General features: G+C 46.7%; 1 protein-coding gene across 4 annotated transcripts in view; it reads right to left on the reverse strand.

Annotated features, from left to right (window-relative positions):
* ANKEF1 (ankyrin repeat and EF-hand domain containing 1) overlaps positions 1-22,775 on the reverse strand; it is a 135,538-nt gene that overhangs the window by 51,685 nt on the left and 61,078 nt on the right. For 3 of the 4 annotated variants that reach the window (XM_073672231.1, XM_073672233.1, XM_073672235.1), the window contains exon 2: positions 434-814. In XM_073672231.1, the coding sequence (XP_073528332.1) occupies positions 434-814 (381 nt within the window). Of the gene's footprint in view, positions 1-433; positions 815-18,311; positions 18,394-22,775 lie in introns of all 4 variants that reach the window. The other variant, XM_073672234.1, reaches the window with a different exon arrangement.

The raw sequence follows: 22,775 nt of genomic DNA on the forward strand, positions 1-22,775 counted from the left end.
AATAAAAACCCTGGATGTTAACCCCTATGGCCTCCGGACTCTTTATTCTGCATTACACCGCACTACTCAGCACCAGAACTCCTATACTACAACCCCCTCCATCCTGTCTCTCTGCCCTGAGGCCCTGCTCCGCCTGTGGGGAGTAGTAACAACGACGGCTGCCATAACATCCGGCCTCAGCGGACTGCAGCAGCACTGGTGGCCTTCACCAGGTGCCACAGGTGGCGTAGTCGAGATCAGCCACTCAACCCGGATAAGCCCGTACCATCCTTTTTTTAATGTGACGGCCCTGGGCACGGAGCGGGTCCGGGCCACGGCTGCACCCCATCGACAACATAGGACCCGGCTCCGAGTCCCCCATGTCCCAGGGTAGGGCTTCCAGTAGCGTCACACACACAATTAAAACAAATTGTTGCAAAACAATTACCGATACCTTTTCCTTCTTTATTCACAATGGTCATGTCAGCCTGAGCCTCCAGAAGAACCTCCAGCACTAAGTCATGACCTAATTCTGTAGCCTTCATAGCTGGTGTACATCCCTTTAAGTCTTGCATGTTAGGGTTGGCTCCCTGGATAAGCAAAAAGTGACACATGTCCACATTATTGGCCACAGCAGCCTCGTGTAGAACGCCATCTCCATTTTTGGGTTCAGTGAGGTTTATGAGGTTTGGGACACCAAATTTGGTGAGTTTTTCGATCTGTTCCTTGTCTTGCTGTCGGACGCACTGAAGAACTTTGTAGATCTGGAGAGTTTCTAGTCTTCCTTTTGCTACAGATGATTCTAATGCCATTTGTTGTACAATATGCAGAGTTTCTGTAGATAAAATGTATTCTTTATTGTAAATTATATCAGCAACGCTACAACAAAACACACTGTCATTCACTAATATTCACCACATCAAAAAGTTCAAAATACCATTTTCCTACATTTTTGCAAAGCAAATTAGCCTCATTCTGCTCCGTCCTCTTTAAGCAGATAGGAAGTTACATGTCACTGGGTTATCGCCCAATTTTACATTTATCTTAATCTCCCCATGACAAGATCTGCTATTTAGATTTAGGTAATGTTCTTTAATATCCAAACCTAAAACCTCAAAGTAGCAGCTCAGAATGTCATTACCAAAGTTAATTACTGTATGTTCAAGGCAATAGGTGTTCAACTTGTCTCTCTCCAATAACTAATTAATTGACTGGTAAAGAATGCTGGAGAGAGGGATTTTTTTGGAGCTGGAGACAAACAAGTTGGACATCAGAATTTTCGGGCAATGATTAAAAGTGTTTTCTAGAATATTTTTCAGGCTCATATTCTCCAATTCTCCAAACTATTTTCTTTCACCTTCTAGAACAAAGTCTAATATTGTGTGAATTCTCTGGGTCACAATACTGACTTATATATGTCCTGTGCAGTAAAAAAAATTCAGTGTAAATGTTTATATGGAATATGGACACTTTGGGGGCATTTATACTTTTATGAATTTATTTTTGTCTAAGATGCAATAAAAGCTGTTCTTTGATTTGGTGATAAATCAGCTTAGAAGAGTTCATGAGAAGAAACACAAGAGAGATACAGACTGTGCCGCCAGATGAGCTCACTGACAGGTGCACTGCTAACTCTTTCTGCCATCTGCTATGTATACTGGTACACTGAAACTGTAGAAGCCAAATTATACTTTTTTTTAACCACAAACACATGCATTTAGATAACAACAATGCCTTTTATATTTATCTGCTTTTTTCTAATGGTGCCCATAGACATGAGTTGTTTTTAAAGGGAACCTGTCATGTGAAATAAATGCTATTAGACTGCAGATATGGGGTTACTCTGCAGGTTAATAGTGTTCTGAAGCCGTGCAACCGCCACACTGAAAGCCTGGCTACTGGGAGGAAATTAATTTTATTCCTCCTGGCCGCCTCTGGCTTTCAGTCATAGAGGCGCAAGTGGCCTCAGTATTTAGTGAGCGGTGGCTGTAAACGCACCCCAGCACTGACTGACAGCCGGCTCTGTACTGATGCACTGCTGAGCAGGCTGTCAGTCAGTGCAGGATCATGTTCACAGGCACTCAATATGTACTAAGTGGTGGCTGAATCCGCGCCGGCTGCACCTCAATGACTGAAATCCCAAGGCTGCCGGGTAGAATAAAGTTTCTTTTCTTCGGATAGCCGTGTCTTCGGTGCGGTTTCCGCATGACTTCAGGACGCTATTAACCTGCAGATTAACCGCAATATCTGTAGGTTAGTAGCGTTTTTTTCCCTTTAACAGGTTCTGCCTACATTCTAATATCTACAGTATATCGAATATGTTTTGACCCACAATTATTTCATACCTATGGATAGCGATAACTTTTTCTATTCTAAAGAGGAAATGTAAGTATAGTATAATGCAAGATTTAGGCTGCATTGACATGTCTGTGTTTCATGGTATCTACACAGACTGCAGTAACAGGACTGACTGTGGGTCTCCTGACCCAAACTAACAGCCTCACAGGCATGTATATGGGTGTCACGTCTGGTGAGGAAATGGACGCTAGTTCTGCACATTGTGGTCCATAAACAAACCATGAAACACGAACATGTGAATGCAGCCTTATGGTCCTGGTACGCTATATTTACTGAATAGAAAATAACCAAAACTAGAATTTTATTTCTATTGGGTAACATTTCATATGGTGTTAAGATTAGGTTCCTCTCTGGGTATAAAATATGTATATCTGTTGTTTTATAATTCATTTTTAAATAAATACTTTATTAGAGAATTCTGGGTTGATAAAGGATCAGTTCCCTGTGTTTGAGCTAATAGTGAACAGCTGCAAAGAGCGTCTAATGCTCTGAAGGTCCCAGCACATCTGGCCATATGGTCCCAAATATGTAGTAGTCCTCCCTTTGATTGCATAAACACTGTGTAATCTTTCATTTCCCCTGTGGTGGCGCTGCAGAGGAACAGAACACCTACTGCCTAATGGGCCATTCAGATGAATTAATAACCTGCAAACAATTATCCAATTATCTGTCAGTCTAAAAAGGCCAGCGGTCACCCAATGAACATGAAAAACACTCTTTTGTCAGGTGCAATGATTTTTATGCATGAATTCGGCAGCACATCGCCATCCATGTGTAAATAGGAGATGTGTTGCCGATTATATACATTATGTGGACAGAATTATTGTATTAGCAATCGTTCTGTCCCCATCATTGTTTCATCGGCTTGTGTAAGCAGGCAAGTAAAGAACGGCCAATCAGTGTATACAGCCAAAGGGCAGGCACTTTATGGCCTGGAGCAACCTGTCTAAATGGGCCATGACAGCGGGATACCTTCTAATTAGCTTACTGTTGGATGTCATTCCAAAAAAAAGTTCAGTATAAAAGTTTTAAAAAAATACATTTTTGACTTATTATGTATTGTACATTTTGCGATTAGCTTCCATCACACAACTGATTTGCTTTGGAAATGTTAAACCCAATAGAAACGTTACTTTTTCAACACGACTGTGTCATTCTATGGCGCCTTCATGGGTGATAAGAGTGACTGTAGTTTATTTGCTGCTCTTTCGGAGAGTGCGTCAAAAAGTCAGTAACTGAGTTCATCTAAAATCATTTGATAATATTGTTCCTCTTTTGAATCAATAGATATTCTGGGAACTTTGTCACACAAAGAGCAGCTCTGTGACGTGCTTATGACTCGCCCCCTGGGCCGTGGGGCACTCGGAACCGGGCAATAGGGAGACGATGGGGGTAGTAGTGGCGACCCAGTCCCGTGGCTCAGGGTGGTCAGACCAGTGGCAGTCTTTTAGATGTCTTAGATAATGTCCGACTACGCCACCCGTGGATTGCGGTTATTAGGAACCGCCGCTGCAGGGCAGACCGCTGGGGCCGATGATGTATGCAGCTGGGATGGTGTGACTCCCCACGGGAAGAGTGCGGCCCCAGGGCAGTGTAGTGGATGGTGGGAGTGATGGTGGTGAGAGTCCCCGTGCTGTTAGTGCTGGAGGAGCGAAAGAGCACACAGACAACGTACTGCAGTCCAATGTCTTTTACTCACAGTTCAGGTGCTCCGGGTCACTTCTGCGCAAGCAGTGACCACCCAAGCCGTGCAGTGTCCACCAGGTGAGGGCTCGGTCAACCCCCAGGCAGTTCAGGAGCATGGCACAGGACCCCCTTCAATCCTTTCTCTGGCCTGCCTCACCAGTGACCCACTTTTGTCCAGCTGCCGCGGACTTGTGCGGGTAAACGGTCCGCTGTCCTATATGGTGCCTTCCTAGCAGGTTTGATGAGGTGCTGCACCAATAAATGGTCACAGCCTCCGGTCTTTGGCTGAGGGTTGTTTCTCCTCCACCAACTTGAGATCCGGTACCCTTAATCTGCCTGACCCTGCACCCTGGATTCTCGTGGGTTCTTAGGGTCCCTTCCACCTTCTTGTTCCTGAGCCCTTCTGTTTCTCTGTCTCTTCTTCTCCTTTTCTGTTCTGTCTTCTCCTCCTTCCCTTGGCCTCTTCTCCAGGCCCACTTCTCCTTCTCCTCTCAGGCTCCGGCCTTTTCTCTAGGCCTGCCTCTGAGCAGAGCTCCTACAGAGCCTCTGCTCCCTGTCTTCTCCTCTCTCTGCACAGACTGAACTGAACTTCTCCCAGAGCTAAGATGGTGCCCACCTTTTATACCTCCCTCTGACCATGAGCCCAGGTGACCAGCAACCAATGGGCTCCTACCTACGCTCAGGAACCAACCCCTATCTGCCCCTACAGCACTGGGTGTTCCACCCCCCTCCCCACTCCAGTCAGGGACATAGTCGGTCGTGCCTGCACTTCTGTCTAGTGGGAGCACCGTTGAGCTGTCCCTCGGAAATGCGGTGTGTGTGCTGTATGCAGCTAACTGAGCCCAGGTCCATACTCCATCCTTACCTGGGAGTGGAATACCACACCTCTGGCAGAGGTGCAATACCCCTGTAGCGGCCGAACCCTCGGGGCGCTACACTTACACATGGTAACCATTCTTTGGAATCAACATTGTTGTTTCCAATCATCGATTGAACTGGCAAAATCTAATGGTGCCTAAGAGACATGAAAATATAACTCTAAAGGGGTATTCCACTTTCACCAAAGTGGAGTCCAAATGCTGGACTGTGCCTCTCACAGGGGTTTCCCATTAATTCCATATATAAGATATTCACAGGATAGGTTATAAATGTATGGTCCTTGCACTATGACCCTTCCCAACCTCAAGAATGGGGGGTTCTAGAGCCACCTGTCTGAATAGAGTGCGAGGGTGTATGGATAAGCACCATGCTATTTACTCTGTGTCTATGGGAGAGAGAGTGCGCATATGTGACCACTGCACCTATGCCATGAATATAGTGTGGTACCCCAGGAGTCCGGTTGCCACATTGGGATTGCCTCCCTCAAAGGGGGTGATGCCATGCCTAGAAGCAAGGAGGTGTCCCCTAATCAGGCATACCAGCATCCAACACTTTCCTGGCTCCAGACCAGCAAGGGGAGCTCCTCCCCTTTAAACTGGAATCTGGCGGCGGGGTTAGGGGGAGTTAGTCGAAGAGAGTTGGAGACAGGAGAGCGACGAGGAAGGACCTGGGCAAGGGAGCTGTGGACAAGCTCACCCCAGAGAGAAGCGCAAGGGAACCGGACACTGGAGTCTGTGGTTGTGCAGGCACTGAAGGCCCGGCAGCTAAATCCGGAGGGCAGGACGCCCGGCGGCTCAGCAGCATCCTAGGGCCCAGCGCCGCAACGAGGGAGCGACACTTCAAGAAGGCCTGAGCTGCCTGCCATACAGGTGAGGAATAGATGTTTTGCTCAGGAACGAGCACCGCAGCATAGCTTCAAGCAACAGGGCCAAAGAGAATAGCGCAGAGGGAAGGCCAACTCCACCTGGCGAGGTGGATCCCCAACCTGCTTCTAGCCTGCCCAGACCTTCACTACCAGCTAGTACCCATGCCCCGGTCTGCTCTGACAAACCGCAAGTAAAGCTAGAGGAAACCGCCATTAATTTGTTATCTGGTCATTATCTGCGCCCTCAGCCCTGCATTACACCGCACCAACAACATCTACCTCCACAATTCTTCATATACTGCCCTGGAGCCTAGCTCTGCCTGTGGAGAGCTGAACCAACTCTGCTGTGTCACCATCAGCTCCAGAGGATCTGCACCGCAGCGGCGGCCCCATATAGCTGCATACCGTCACGAACATTATCTCCAAAAACTTTATTCCCCTTTTACTTTAATTGACCTCCCTGGGTCACGGACCGGGTCACAGCCACCGTGACATCCCCAGCACCGACTGGCCCGGCTACTGAGTACCCCATGGCCCAGGGGGCGCGTCAATAGCGGTGGCCCACATGCGCACTATTACTCCATTGACAGATGAAACTCTCAGACCCCTATTTTCAGTATTAGTAGGGGTTTCAGTAGTCGGACTCCTAGCTGGCATACATTCATTATCTATCCTGTGAATAGGTCATGAATGCATTTAGTGGTAAACCCCTAGAAGTACCTTTAGAATAAAATAAATGACACCACATTTGACCAAAACTATGATGAATGTATCAGAATTTAGCCTCCATTTGCACCACATAAAATGTCATACATGCTTTGCACCACATTTATGTACATCTAATGTGCCTTACTCCACAAGTGAAAGTGGTCTAATGAAAAGGATCATGCTTAAAATAAAACAAAGCATGTCAAAACGTATAAAAATATTGCCGTAAATCAGGGTTGTAGGCAAGAGGAAGGGTGTCATGTCAGGCAATGCATGTGCCCTGTGAGTAATTAGCAGGACGGAACAGGCAGGGTGCCCATAGGACTTCATCGTCTTCAACAGGCAATTGCCACCAGGCTCAGCTGCCCTCAACTTCATAGGTGTGAAAAAGGAGGGATATGGTAGAGCAGTCAGTGTAAAGAGGGGGTCAGCATTAGTGTTGAGCCACCCCCGTAGTGTTCGAGTTCGGTTCGGTTCGTCGAACACCCGTGTGTTCGCCGAACTGTTCGTCGAACTGTTCGTCGAACACCTTCGAACACCGTTAAAACCAATGGCAGGCAAACAAAAACACATAGAAACACATAGAAAACACCTTCAAAGGTGTCCAAAAGCTGACAAACTGCTCAGAAGACATAACTAACACATGGAAAAGTGACAAGTACATATAGTCATGCGAAAATAAAAGAGGTGGAGGAGTAAAAGGAGGGGGAGACACAGATATAGGCATGTCATGCCCTTCTAAAATCCAAAAAGTGAGAAGCCGACACGGCCAGTCCGCTCCTGCCCGTGCCACCTCCGTGTCGCCGGGTTTGTGCCAGAGCTGCGGTGAACCCTGATGGCCAGCCCCCCTCTCCCAATACTGGTGCCTGTCCGCTGGTGGGTCGAGCGAGCCCCCCTGTGGTGGAGGCAGCTCTAAGCTTTTTAATTTAAATTGTCTCTCTAATTTGAATGAATACACTTTAAATCCATTTACAAGGATCTATTGGAGGGCAAGTCTCATGCCAGCAGCCGCGTAATTCCAGCTCCAGTAGCGTCCACTAAAGCTGCTGCAGTTAAAAAGCTTTTATAAGGATCGAGCTCGGCTGTCCACCGCAAGGCATCCTACTGCCAGTCCCAGCCCCTATGCCTTGGGGTGCCTCCTGATGCTCTTCACTGAGTATCCCATGGTCCCGAAGCATTTCCTTTGAAAAAATTAAGTGTTTAAACTACAGGTGGTGTAGCTTGCTTAACAGCCGGGATAATCCGCTGACTAGCAGACACTGCTACTAGGCACAAAGTATTTCCTGGGCTAGATGCAGTTAAAAATTTGTAATTAGATACTCTCGTTGGATGCTGAGAAAGCATTCCATAGAGTCTCCTGGCACGCCATATATGATTCTCTTAAAAAGCTTGGGGTAGGGGTCTAGGGGACCCTTTTATAGCCAAAATCACGGCCCTGTATCACAATACGTCACCTAGGCTGAAGATAAATGGAACTGTAGCACTCTGAGGGCTTGGTTGCTACAGAGGTATTGCACCTCACCCAGAGGTGTGATATCTCACTCTCAGGTAAGGATGGAGTGTGGATCAGGACCCGACACCTGCATGCATTACACCACATTGCCGTGGGGCAGGGCGACCAATATGCCTCTGAGATGGGCACGACAGTCCCTGTCCCTGGCTGGAGTGGGGGGAGGGAACACTGAGGAAGGGGAACCCTGTAGTGCAGGAGCAGGGAGGAAGCAGTTCCTGGGTGCATTGAGAAGGGAGTATAAAAGGTGGGCACCATCTTAGTTCAGTGCAGAGAAGTCTGAGCAGAAGTGGCAGGGAGCAGGGGCTCTGCATGAGCTCTGCTCCGGAGGCGGGCCTAGTAACAGAGGCCCAGGCCTGGAAGAGGGAGAAGGAAGGAAGAGGAGCGGAGAAGGCTCCAGGAACGAGGAATGAAGGGATCCCAGGGGTGCGGACGGGCGAGTCGCCACCGCACGCCCGAATCCACCTGCGTGGAGGGGTCAGGCCAAAGGGGGAGACCGGTCCCCGAAACTAGTGGAGGCAGGAAACGACCCTCAGCTAGAAACCGGAGGCTGTGACATTTTATGTGGCGCAGCCCCTCGCTACACCCGCTAGGAAGGCACCACATAGGGTCAGGGAAACTGGCGCCAAGTTTACCAAGAGGAGGCCCGAGGCAGCCGGACAGAAGGGTTGGTAAGAAAGGCCAGACAAAGGACACACAAAGGGGGTCCTGTGAAGCGCTCCAAAGTTATCTGGGAGTTGTCTGAGCCCCTCACCTGGTGAGCACAGTACGACGTGGGCAGCCGTTACCTGCAGACGTGGTCTGGATAATAAGAACTGTGAGTAAAGGCCCTGGACTGCATCACTGACTCCGTGTCGTTACTGCTGCTGCCCTGCACCATCACCCTCATCCTCCGCATACACTGCCCTGAGGCTATACTCCTCCCGTGGGGAGTTATGCTACGCTCTGCTGCACCCACAACACCAGCCTCAGCGGTCTGCCCTGCAGCGGCGGTTCACTCTGACCGCAATCCACGGGTGGCGTAGTCGGACATTTAAACATCAAAACCACATAAATAGTTCCGCCACTGGTTTGACCACCTTGAGCCATGGAACCGGGTCGCCGCCACGAAGACTACAACCACCAGCATCCACCAAAAAGGGTCCGGCTCCGGGTGTCCCAAGGCCCAGGGGGTGCATCAGAACATTTTCATCACCTTTCACAATCACCAATGGGACAAGGCAGGGATGTCCTCTGTCCCCTCTCTTATACATCCTAGTGACGGAGCACCTGCTCTCATCAATTCGCCATAACCCCAATATTAGGTGGATTGAGGTGGGAGGCACCGAGTACAAGTGCTCTCTATTTGCTGATGATGTCCTAGTATATATCACTCAATCACATATATCCATCCATGCTGTTATGGCTGAAATAGATCACTTTGTTACATGGTCAAATTTTAAAATCAATGCAGCGAAGTCTGAGGCCCTCGATGTCTCCCTCCCCAAATCCATATAGGATTCCATCCAGTCCAACTTTCCCTTTGCCTGGCCCTCACAGGGTATCAAATACTTAGGAATTCCTATTCATAGAGACCTCTCCCATCTATGTTATCTTAATTTTGGGCCCTTTATTGAACAACTCCATTCAGACCACGGTTGGCAAGTTAGAACTGTAAGATTCACTACGTGAACCACTGGTGTTTTGTGGAAAAGCACATGTACACTGCGTTCCAAATTATTATGCAAAAAGTGTTTAGGAGTGATAAGGGAAGAATTTGTTTGTTTGTCAGTTAAACTCATTGATGGTGATGTGTGTCAGGGCTCTTTATATCACTGTAAGCAATTGCAGACACCTGTGCTAATTAGTTTGGCAGGTGTGTCCAATGAAAGGCAAGACTACTTAAGAAGGCTGTCTCACATTATTAAGCAGCCTACATTTTCTGCCAAAATGGGAAAGAAAAAGGATGTGTCGGCTGCTGAGAAGCAACAAATTGTGGAGTGTTTAGGTCAAGGCATGACTACAATCAACATTGTGCGATGATCAGGATGAAGTGTCTTGGCAATCAAGAAGTATGTAGCTGATTCACAGTACACACGTGTGCGTGCTGATAAGGGCAAATTGAGGACTCTTTCCTACAGGCAATTACGTCAGGTTGAAAGAGCAGCGGCAAAAAAGCCTTGTCATAGCAGCAGACAAGTTTTTGAAGCTGCTTGTGCCTCCAACGTCCCCCGAACAACAAGATGCAGGGTCCTTCAGAGGTTTGCAGCTGTGCATACGCCATCCTGTCGACCTCCTCTATCCACTTCACACAAGCAGAAACGGCTCCAGTGGGCCAAACATTACATGAAGACTGATTTCAAAACTGTTTTGTTCACGGATGAGTGGCGTGCAGCGCTCGATGGTCCAGATGGATGGAGTGGAGGATGGCTGGTTGATGGACATCCCACGCAAACACGGCTACAGCGCCAACAAGGAGGAGGTGGAGTAATGTTTTGGGCTGGAATCATGGGGAGAGAGATTGTCGGCCCCTTTAGGATCCCTGAAGGCGCTAAAGATGAACTCCATAATGTATGTGGATTTTCTCAAACAGCACTTCCTGCCATGGTTCAAGAAGAAGAACCGTGTATTTCACAGCAAGATCATTTTTCTGCATGATAATGCACCATCTCATGCTGCACATAAAACATCTGCATCTCTGGCTGATATGGGCATAAAAGGGGACAAACTTATGGTGTGACCCCCATGCTCCCCTGACCTGTACCCCATTCAGAACCTTTGGAGCATCATTAAAAGGAGTGTCTATGATGGCGGGAGGCAGTTCACATCTAAGCAACAGCTCTGGGAGGGTATTCTGTCCTCATGCAAAACAATTGAAGCAGAAACCATCCAAAACCTGACAAATTCAATGGACAAGAGAGTTCAGAAGCTCCTTTCGAACAAGGGGTCCTATGTGAAAATGTAACATCACCTAGAATAAAGTTTTGAGTTGAAAACTGCTTGATTTCAGTTTCTAACAACCTGCTAATGCTTATAATTTCAAAAATCACCATTTTTTTGGTCTTTATTAAAATGAAAAGGTTGATCGAAAAGTTTGGGGGATCTAAGAGTGTGGCAACCCAGTAGTCATGATTACTTCGAATTCTGACAATATGAGGGTCATGCTGCAGGTAGTGCAGCAAGAAGGCACTTATGTGTCTTGCGCATCTCGGAGCCCCAAAATTATTTTCCGGGCTAGATGCAGCTAAAAATTATTATTAATTTTAAATCTGGTGAAGCTTTAGTATAGATGGCCTAATAGGATCAGTGCTGCACACTGCTACAAAGCCCAAATTATTTTCCAGCCAAGATACAGATAAACATGATTAGTAATTTGAAAGCTTAAAACGGTTGGTAGGGTGATTTTAACCAATCATCAAGCTTTTACTCTCCCCAGGATGACACAGGGGTAGAAAAGTCGTTTCGGATCCATGATTTGTTCATCTTTATGAACGTGAGTCTGTCTACATTATCAGTGGAGAGCCGCGTGCGCTTATCTGTCAGCACACCACCAGCAGCGCTGAACACACGTTCAGACAGAACGCTGGCTGCGGGGCATGACAAGATCTCCAAGGCGTAAGTGGCTAGCTCCGGCCATTTATCCAGATTGGAAGCCCAAAAAGAGCAAGGGTCCAGTGACACAGTCGTGGCTTCAATGTTTACTTGGAGATACTCCTGTACCATCGTCTCTAGGCGTTGACTATGTATCAGACTTCTTGTCTCCTGTGGCCTTGCAAAGGATGGGCTAAAAAAGTGGTGAAATGATTCCGCAAAATTGATGTTACCAGCAGATACTGTGGTTCTGTTACGGTTTGAGTGCTGAACACTTGACGGTCCCACGGTTGGCAAGTTGGAACTGTGAGATTCACTACGTGCACCACTGGTATTTTGTGGAAAAGCACATGTAAGATTCTGCAACAGTCTCTGCTGATACTCCTGCATGCGTGCATCCCTTTCTATGGCAGGAATAATTTCTGCAAATTTACTTTTGTACCGGGGATCTAACAGTGTGGCAACCCAGTAGTCAGGATTATTTCTAATTCTCACAATTCGAGGGTCATGTTGCAGGTAGTGCAGCAAGAAGGCACTCATGTGTGTTGCGCATCCAGGAGCACCAAGTCCCTGTTGTGTTGGTGGCGAGGTAACAATCATGCTTCCTTCCTCTGTCCTCTCCCCCCAACCTCGCACAACAGAAATGTGATCAAGGTCTCCCTCATCTGATGAGTCTTCCATCAGTTCGTCCTCCACTTCTTCCTGGGCTCCTGCACCTTCCTCACTAGTTTGGCTGCTACCATGCGCCCTGGTAAAACCATCTCCCCCACCCTCACATGCCTGCCGCCTTGGTGCTGCCGACCGTCTGGACCTTGCAGATGTTAGCCCTTCCGCATACAACTCCTCCTCCTCTACTTCCTCCACCTCCTCTTGTGCCACCACCTGACTCCGAATTCTGTTTAACATGTGCTCCAGCATGTAAATCACCGGAATAGTCATGCTGATAATGGCATCGTCAGCACTAAACATCTTCGTCGCCATTTCAAAACTGTGCAGAAGGGTGCATAGGTCCCTGATCTGAGACCACTCCTCCAGCGTGATTTGCCCCACCTCTGAATCTCGTTGGCCCAGGCTATACGTCAGAACGTATTGCACCAGGGCTTGTCGGTGCTGCCACAGTCGCTGCAACATGTGCAGAGTTGAATTCCACCGGGTAGGCACATCGCATTTTAGCCGGTGAAGTGGCAGGCCCAACGACTTCTGTAGAGATGTAAGTCGCTGAGCTGCAGGATGCGAACGGCGGAAGTGAGCACACAGCGACCGTGCCCTCTGCAGAAGGCCATCTAGTCTGGGATAGTAGGCTAAAAATTGCTGGACAACCAGGTTCAACACGTGAGCCATACAAGGCACGTGTGTGACATTGCCCCGGCGAAGGGCCGCACCCAGGTTTGCAGCATTGTCGCACACGGCCTTCCCTGGTTTCAGGTCCAGTGGAGACAACCATTCATGAAATTGGTTCTCCAGAGCTGACCACAACTCCTCAGCTGTGTGACTCACATTTCCCAGACATTTCAATGTAAAAACCGCCTGATGACGTTGAGCCCTACTGCCAGCATAGTAAGGAGGTGTGCAGGATCCCTTCTGCGCAGTTAGAAAGCTTGTGGCATGACCAGACAGGCTTTGGGTGCAGGTGGAAGACCGAGAGGAGGTTGAGGAGGCAGAAGCAGTGGAGGAACTTTGACATAAAGAGGATTGACGCACAACTCGTGGGGATGGCAAGACTTGGACAGCAGCCCCTTGTCCTGCTGTCACCATAGTTACCCAGTGCCCAGTCAGCGACATGTAACGCCCCTGTCCATGCCTACTCGTCCAAGTGTCTGTGGTGAAATGCACCCTGTCACACACAGAGTTTCTCAAAGAAGCGGTGATGTTGTGTGCGACATGCTGGTGGAGCGCAGGCACACCTTTCTTTGAGAAGTAGTGCCGACTGGGCATCTGGTACTGGGGCACTGCGACGGACATAAGGTCTCGAAAATCCTCTGTGTCCACCAGGCGGAAAGGCAGCATTTCTGTAGCCAAGAGCTTGCAGATGGTGAAATTCAACCTCTTAGCTTTCTCATGGCTAGGAGGAAATGGTCTTTTACTTGTCCACATCTGAGGGACCGAGGGCTGGCTATTGTGCTTAGACGGGGTTGATAAGGGTGTCCCTGGCAAACTGCCGGTCTGTGAGGAAGATGCAGGCGGACATGTTAGGTTGCCTTGATCCAAAGGTGGTGCTATCGATGTCGGACAGCGCTCAACACCAGCTGGTGTTACCACCTCCAAAGAAAATGATGACCTGCCAATCATGCTGGCTGTTGCGGGTAAAGAGGTGGCAGGTCTGCGCCCCAAAACAGGTGTGACTGCTGTCCCCCCAGTCACAGAGGATGAAGAGGCCGCGGATGCACAAGATATGGCAGACGGTGGTTGGCCCGGCCGGCTAGGCCGCATTGTAGCACACTGAGCTTCCCACTGCAACTTATGCTTCATGTCCATGTGCCGGTTCATGCATGAAGTACTCAAACTATGTATTTTTTGGCCTCTACTTAGCTTTTGCTGACAAATGTTACAGATAACATAAAAAAATGCCCAGGCTATGCAAGGCTTAGCACCCATGCGACCTGAAGAGCCACCACGACTTGTGGTGAGAGGCAGAGTTGTGTTTGAGGATGCAGTTGTTGACGTGCTTCCAGTACTACGTCTCTGTCCAGGAAGGCGCAACCTGACCTCGTCGTCACTAGCATCTTCCTCCACCTCCTCTGCTGACCTCATCTCTTGGCTGACTGTGGGTTGACAGTAAGTGGGATCTCCAACCTCATCATCATCAATCACCCTGTGCGTTATCACACCCGTCGTCCTCAGAGCCAACCTGTTCCTGCCCTGACAAAAAACTAAAGTTGTCGCTCCAATCAGGTATTTGAGTCTTATCATCGTCTTCCTCATTGTCTCCACCAACAGGAGTTACAGTTTGGGAATGAGGGTCTACATTATGGTCAGAACCTTCTGCGTCTGGTCCTGGATCCGACTCATAAAGATTCTGGGCATCAGTGCAGATCATTTCCTCGTCTGGATTCACAGAAGCGCTGGAGTCGACCTCTGATTCCCAGGCTATAGTATGAGTAAACAGCTCTGCAGACTCAACCATCTGTTCTACCTCATACTCAGACGGGCAGCTGGAGATTTGGGAGCTGTGAGGAAGCAAGTGCGATTGGGGTGACACCTTTGAGGACTGGAGTATTTGTGATGTTGAAGTTGATGTGGAGGAGAGCCCACTTAAAGGAGCACTTGATATCCGTTGAAGCACCTGCTGTTTTTGTGCCTCATCTGGAATTTGTAGCGATTGGCGTGGCCGTAAGAAAGGGATCTTATCACATTGTCCGCTAAAAGAAGTAGACATTTTAGTTTGGCTGGAAGATGGTCTTTCTTCTGCAGATGTTACTGTTGCTTTAACACCTACCCCACGGACACAACCTTTTTTCCCCTTCCCAACACGCCTATTCCCCTTTCCACCAGCAGCAGGCCTTTTTCCACTCATTTTGGTGGTTAACTAATTCACAACTCTGGAGTTGTTTGCACAAAAAAACAATGGATGGGAACCGAGCAGAGCTGAGTGGCCAAACTGTGGTATTAGGCCAAAACTATTGGCTGGGTTAGATGCAGAAAAAAATTATATTCAATTTGCAACCTGATGGAGGTCTGTATAGATGGATTAATAGAACAAGTCCCACACACAGCTAGAAGCCCAATATTTTTTCAGAGGTAGATGCAGAAAAAAATATATTCAGTTTGCAACCTGATGGAGGTCTGTATAGATGGATTAATAGAACAAGTCCCACACACAGCTAGAAGCCCAATATTTTTTCAGAGGTAGATGCAGAAAAAAATATATTCAGTTTGCAACCTGATGGAGGTCTGTATAGATGGATTAATAGAACAAGTCCCACACACAGCTAGAAGCCCAATATTTTTTCAGAGGTAGATGCAGAAAAAAATATATTCAGTTTGCAACCTGATGGAGGTCAGTATAGATGGACTAATACAACAAGTCCCACACACAGCTAGAAGCCCAATATTTTTTCAGAGGTAGATGCAGAAAAAAATATATTCAGTTTGCAACCTGATGGAGGTCAGTATAGATGGACTAATACAACAAGTCCCACACACAGCTAGAAGCCCAATATTTTTTCAGAGGTAGATGCAGAAAAAAATATATTCAGTTTGCAACCTGATGGAGGTCTGTATAGATGGATTAATAGAACAAGTCCCACACACAGCTAGAAGCCCAATATTTTTTCAGAGGTAGATGTAGAAAAAAATATATTCAGTTTGCAACCTGATGGAGGTCAGTATAGATGGACTAATACAACAAGTCCCACACACAGCTAGAAGCCCAATATTTTTTCAGAGGTAGATGCAGAAAAAAATATATTCAGTTTGCAACCTGATGGAGGTCTGTATAGATGGATTAATAGAACAAGTCCCACACACAGCTAGAAGCCCAATATTTTTTCAGAGGTAGATGCAGAAAAAAATATATTCAGTTTGCAACCTGATGGAGGTCTGTATAGATGGATTAATAGAACAAGTCCCACACACAGCTAGAAGCCCAATATTTTTTCAGAGGTAGATGCAGAAAAAAATATATTCAGTTTGCAACCTGATGGAGGTCTGTATAGATGGATTAATAGAACAAGTCCCACACACACCTAGAAGCCCAATATTTTTTCAGAGCTAGATGCAGAAAAAAATTATATTCAATTTGCAACCTGATGGAGGTCAGTATAGATGGACTAATAGAATGATGCTATGCCCAAAAGATTTTACTTCACTAGGTGCAGTAAAAAAATTGGTATTCTATACACAGGTGGTATATCTTGCAACACAGATAGGCTACTCCACTGACTAACACACTCTGCAATAGGCCAAAAAGGATTAGCTTTGCTAGATTCAGCCAAATGCTGTGAAAAAAACTTGCACAGCACTGGCACAGACCTGCCTGGCAAAAACTGATAGGAACTGATGTAACCTAGTCCTGAAAAGGACTCCAATTACAATTAGTCTTTACTCCCACAATCTATCTATTTAAGAGCACAGACCTGCCTGATAAAAGTCGTAGGAAATGCTGTAACCTAGTCCTTAAAAGGACTGCAATCACAACTATTCCCTACTCCCAAGCTATCTGTAGATTTGTGCGAAAATTGGCTTGAAATTAACAAGGTATAGCGCACACAGCAACAGCGGTGCCGTCTAACACGCAGCTGCAGCAGTGAGAAAATGGTGGCGACGGGGAAAATGGCTTGGTCTTATAGGGCAAGGACATGTGACATACACTGCCAATGACACATGCCTTTGCTTGTGTGAAAAAAAGCACTTCGCTCCGTGTGTGCGCTGCTGATAGGCTGACAGATTGCACCTCCCCACTGCAAATGCGGGAAAGAGAAAAAAAAATGGAGATCTTCATTGTTCCTGCAGAGATCCATCCCCTGCCCCTCCCCCCACCCCGCTGTACACTCAAACTGCGTATTAACATTAATATTCAGCATTACTGAGAAAAAATCCAGTTATGATTTTGGTGCACGAACAGTTATCGAACATAACCTCGAACAGCCGAATTTTTCTCAAATTGTTCGTGTTCGCCGAACGGCTCGAACACCGCCCAAAACAGCTCGAATTTGAGATTGGCGAACAGTTCGAGTAGAACAACGCTCATCTCTAGTCAGCATGGTGGAGCAGTCTGTAAAAATAAGAGATACAGTATATAGAGTCAGGGCTGCCACCAGGAATTTCAGGGCCCCATACTGGCAAAATTTTCGGGCCCCCTTGATACTCCGCCCAGGCTCCACCCACCACAGCTCTGCCTCCACCCCAGCTCCGCCCCCACAACACGGTAGACTCTTCTGGCTGGGCCCTACTCTACTGAAACCTATTAAACATTTCTTAAAATATTCAATACTCTTTTTAAGTATATTTTTATTTATTTTTCTTTAAAGGAATGTGTCACATACATTTTTTAAAATGACCAATAGTACCACATACAAGGAACAAATACTGCCACACCATGACCAGACCACACATTACCACTACATAGTGACCGAATAATACCATACAAGGAACATATCCTGAAACACCATGACTAGACCACATATTACCACCACATAGTGACCGAATAATACAACATACAAGGAACAAATACCACTACACTATGGCCGGACCACATATTACCACCACATAGTGACCAAATACTACAATACTGATCAATAATAAAAAAAACGCAATACTAATGTTACCATAAGTTCCATTATATACAGGATCTCTGTACATAGTAATATAGTGTACCAGTGACATTATACACAGGAACTCTGTATATAGTGTTAGTGTACAGGTAATACAGGGATCAGGGGTGACATTATACACAGGAGTTCTGTATATAGTGTCAGTGTACAGGTAATGCAGTGATCAGCAGTGACATTATACATTGGAGCTCTGTATGTAGTGTACAGGTAAAACAGTAATCACCAGTGACATTAAACACAGGAGTTCTGTACATAGGATATAGTGTGCAGCACTATAGTGTTAAGCCACAGCCCCACTATCAGTATATGGTCAGTATTCGGTCAGTATTTTTTCTCAGGACACGGGAGCCAAAACCAGGTGAGGAACAATCAGTCCAAATGTATAATAGAAACAAATGCACCAATTCTGCATTTATCACTCACTCCTGAGAAAAATACGGACCAAATACTGATAGTGGAGCCATGGCCTTACACATTGACTCACCATTGACGTCTCTAGTTGATGTCCTTCATCTTCGTTTTTCTCCTTCCAGCGCAGACCACCATCACTTCTTCCAGCCAGGACTCTGCATAAAATAACATACAGTTATATAGACCACATTCCCCAATTTCTACACTACACAGCTGAATACAGACCTGCACTCACCATTAATATATAAGTAGTTATTATGCAACCCACCATTCAAAACACAAATTGTACTCCACCAGTGCTCCCCCACTAACTATAAATAGCCACTTTCCCCACCTAATAAATATATAAATTAATTAGCACCTGCACTCTTTCCCCCAATTCATTACCAGTCACACTCTGTTATCCTCAGCGCCCCCCACTGTGTATCTTGCGCTCCTCTAATTCATTATATTTACATGCCCCCTCCGCACCAATTCATTATGTCATGTCCTCTCTTTCCCCCACCCCCACACTGAATTCATTTGTTCCGCCCACTCCCAATTCATCATGTGCTCTCCCACCCCCACTCCCAGTTCACCATGTGCTCTCCCCACTCCCCAAGAACATTTAATTAATTCTATTAAAAAAAAAAAGTTTTCATACTTACCTCTCATACGATCCCCTGCAGCTCAACTTCTAAACTGGCATGCTGGTGGTGCTGGTATATGACGGCAGTACGCGATGACGTCATCGTGTACGCGCCATCTCCAGTGCGTCACTTGAAGTGGAGGAGTGACTCCCTTGGAACTGACGGCCGTGAGAGCTCCAAGGCTCAACAGCAGCATGCCTGCACGTGAGACCCCGGGGCCCAGTGAGCAGAAGCACAAGAGGGGGGGCCCCAGGTCAGCCCCCTGCTCTTTGCTTCTGGTCACCAGGCCCCATACAGCAGTAAGGGCAGTAATGTCCTGATGGCGGCCCTGTATGGAGTAATAAGTGATTATGCAGGGCCACCACCTAAGAAATATATAAATTAATTAGAACCTGTACTCTTTCCCCCATTTCATTACCAGTCACACTCCGTCATCCTCAGCGTCCCTCACTCTGTATCTCACGCACCCCCGATTCATTATATTTACATGCCCCCTCTGCCCCAATTCATTATGTCATGTCCTCTCCCCACTCCCAGTTCATCATGTGCTCTCCCCACCCCCTAAAACCATTTAATTAATTCTATTAAAAAAAAAAATTTAATACTTACCTCTCATACGATCCCCTGCAGCTCCACTTCTGAACTGGCATTCTAGCGCTGGAATATGACGGCCGTACGCGATGACGTCATCGTGTACGCGCCATTTCCAGCACATCACTGAAGGGGAGAAGGGATGTGGAGGAAGGCATGTGGAGCAGTCTGTATAAAGCAGGGATCAACATGGAGAAGTCACTTTTAGCTGTTCTCTCTGTGTAATGGGGGGGAGCAGCTGAGTCCAGTGGCCGCTAAAGCACAACTGATTTCTGCTGCAGGTGACCGATCTACATGTTAGGCATGGAAGCAGTGTTAGTGGAGAATGAGGTGCATACAATTGTTTGATGCCAAAGGGCTAGCCTGTGGCCTCCCCAGTACATACAAACATTGTCTCTGTACCTCCACTGTCATTCCTATACAGAAAGTTTGGCCCGCACACCCTGCATTGGCGCAGTGGCAGGTAGTGTGATTTGAGGGTGCAAAGGGAACTGGACGTTTGGAGTCAGTCTGGGTGGTCTTCTGACAAGAGGAGCCGCTGAAGCTTGTTCTTGAGCTCAATCATGGAAGTGGAGATCTATCCTAGTAGCCAGGTGAATAAGGGCGTTAAGAGAGGATGGTGGGTCTCTGCCAGCCAACTCATCCTTGATGCGATCACACAGGCCTTGTCAGAAGGTCAGCACCAGGGCCTCTTCATTCCAAGCCAGCTCCGCCGCCAAGGTACGGAAGCTGCGTAAGACATACTGGCCATGGCATCCGTGCTCTGCCTTAGAGACAACAGGGACAAGGCTGAACAGAAGGTGGGGGCCTGGAACCTCAAATACCGCTTGGAACATCTCCAGGTACCTCTCAACATCGTGAGTCTCCGGACCTCCACACTCCCAAATGGGGTCTCCATCATAGCAGGACGGAAGTGGAAGCTGGAGCTCAGCAGTTGCACCAGAACCTGGAACATTAGGCGGTTCCCTCAGAGAGGTTGACTGACCAGAAGAGGTTTGGCCTGACATGGTAGAAGCAGAAGGCATGGCAGACATGCTGGGTTGCCACCCTATAGCCAGGTGGAGACTTACCAGCAGCAGGAAGGTGCAGCAATGTTGGAAATGCGAAATGCTACAAGAGACAGCTCAGCAAGACAGCCCGCGAATAGGGAGAGCAGAGCAGTGACCGCAGCGAGTAGGGCGGCACTTACCGCCAGTGCGAGATGCCGGCGTGACAGTAGTCCTGTAGCTGTTTAACCCCTTGGAGTTTGAAGCAGGTGCCAGTTTAGCTTCTAGGTCATTTTTAGCTATATCTGCCTTGGAAGCTCAGAACACAGATGTACACAGAGAATAAGTGAACGTTATACTTTTCATTGCTGTCTTTTACGGTAATAAAGGTTTGATAATGATGACATTTTTTTTGCCAAACCAGAAAAACTGCTTATTGAATATACCTGAAGGAAATTGTGCAAGATGCAACAGACAACCTGGAGCCATAGAAATGGCACCAAGAAGAATGGCAGCACATTCCTCTTCAAGTGTGAAACGGTCTGTTCAAATATTATGTATAGGTGAAATTACCTACTAGCGAAAAATACAAGGAAATCAAGTCTGCCCACGGAGCTACTGTTGAGGTCTAGTAAGGTGAGAATGAACACAGAAATACCATGCTGCGCCATATGTTCCACAGTGGTAGTGAGTGTGTGGGAGGGAGATTCATACACAGGTCCCACATCTGTATATAATGCTTTAACACACTTGGCGCATACGGTGTTATACAGTGTATTTAATATAAGGCAAAATAAATTGTGGGAGCAGCACATTGCAGGGTTGTTTCCATCTTCTGCAGGAACACATCATACCCTTGCCTCTCAATTCCTGCGGAGCGGTGTGCTCCTCCCTTATTGAAAGTTGGGACGTGCTGCTGGTCTAAACCAGGGTTCCCCAACTCCAGTCCTCAAGGCCCACCAACAGGCCATGTTTGCAGGATTTCCTTAGTATTGCTCAGGTGATAATTGCATCACCTGTGTAATAGTAAGGAAATCCTGAAAACATGATCTGCTGGTTGGCCTTGAGGACTGGAGTTGGGGAACCCTGGTCTAAACTGCCAGCGCTTTAATGTTGGTCTCAGAGGCAACTTTGACTCTGGGGTATTGGATGAGCCCAACTACACTGAAACTGGTCGGGATTGGGAGCTAACAATACGCTCCCGTGATCCCAGCCAGCTTCTGAGCAGCGCTTACAAGCTCTATTAGAAAGAGCTCGTAAGCACTGCTGAAAGACTGCAGTACTGGCTGGTAGCTTATGCAATGCACCAAAGATAATACACTTAAAAATCCCTACATTCTTGAGAATAGAGAGGATTTTTAAGTACCGGTAAATTTCAAAGTTTCTTGTTTTTACAAGCACTCTGCCATTTTACCAATTAAGGACTATGAGACAACCAAATCAATTAAAAAAAAGAGGAAACTCACCAACACTTACAAATGAATAAATTAATTCTGCCTGTCCAATACAGATCCAACCTACAAAATCTCTAGCTCATGAGATTAAATGGTAATATGATTAAATGGTTCTGATTAAGACCGGTCAAAACATGTAAACATGAGATTCACCAGCTTCTCTGTCTCATGCGCTATTTAATAAGGACAAAATAAAGATTGGTATTTTATTGTATCAACAGTCCTTTTTTTCTTCATATTACCATGAGACAACCCCTTTAATGACTACATAAGTTTGCCATTATGGAGATAGAGGATAAATTATTGGTGGGGGTCTAGGACTTGGGCTCCGAGTGATGGAGTTCCATAACTTCTGAATATCTTCAACTTTGCCCAACCTTGTAGTTCTTGGAATCAAATGATGTATCAGAAATCATTAACAGATCAAACTTGTTTACCAGCTTCTATCAGGAAATTCATAGGTAACCCACCCCATGATAACTCCAAGCATGTTTTCTGACGCATCGCAGAATGAGAATTATTATACTGAATATACATTCAGCCATATAGTTGACCTTTAAAAAAGCTGTCCCATCAGAGTTTTTATCCTTTCAATATATTGCAATAATTATATTATATAGCACTGTGTACTTACAATTGCTCATTTTACCTTTCTACCCAATAAATTATTCTATTTTTTCTATGTAGAAACAGGAAGTCCCTGCATTTATCATTCCCCTCTTCAACTCTTGACCCAGCTACTCCCTCTTCCCCCTGCCAGGGACTTTTGCAGTGACTCATGACTCATGCTGGGAAAACAGACTTCCTGTTTTTACATAGAACTTAGAAGGATTCAGCTAGTCAGTTTTTAATCACATGATATCATAGACCTAATGGA

The sequence above is a fragment of the Phyllobates terribilis genome, unplaced genomic scaffold (genome assembly GCF_046119375.1).
Source record: "Phyllobates terribilis strain yellow unplaced genomic scaffold, ASM4611937v1 Scaffold_3__8_contigs__length_932513732, whole genome shotgun sequence".
Classification (NCBI taxonomy): domain Eukaryota; kingdom Metazoa; phylum Chordata; class Amphibia; order Anura; family Dendrobatidae; genus Phyllobates; species Phyllobates terribilis.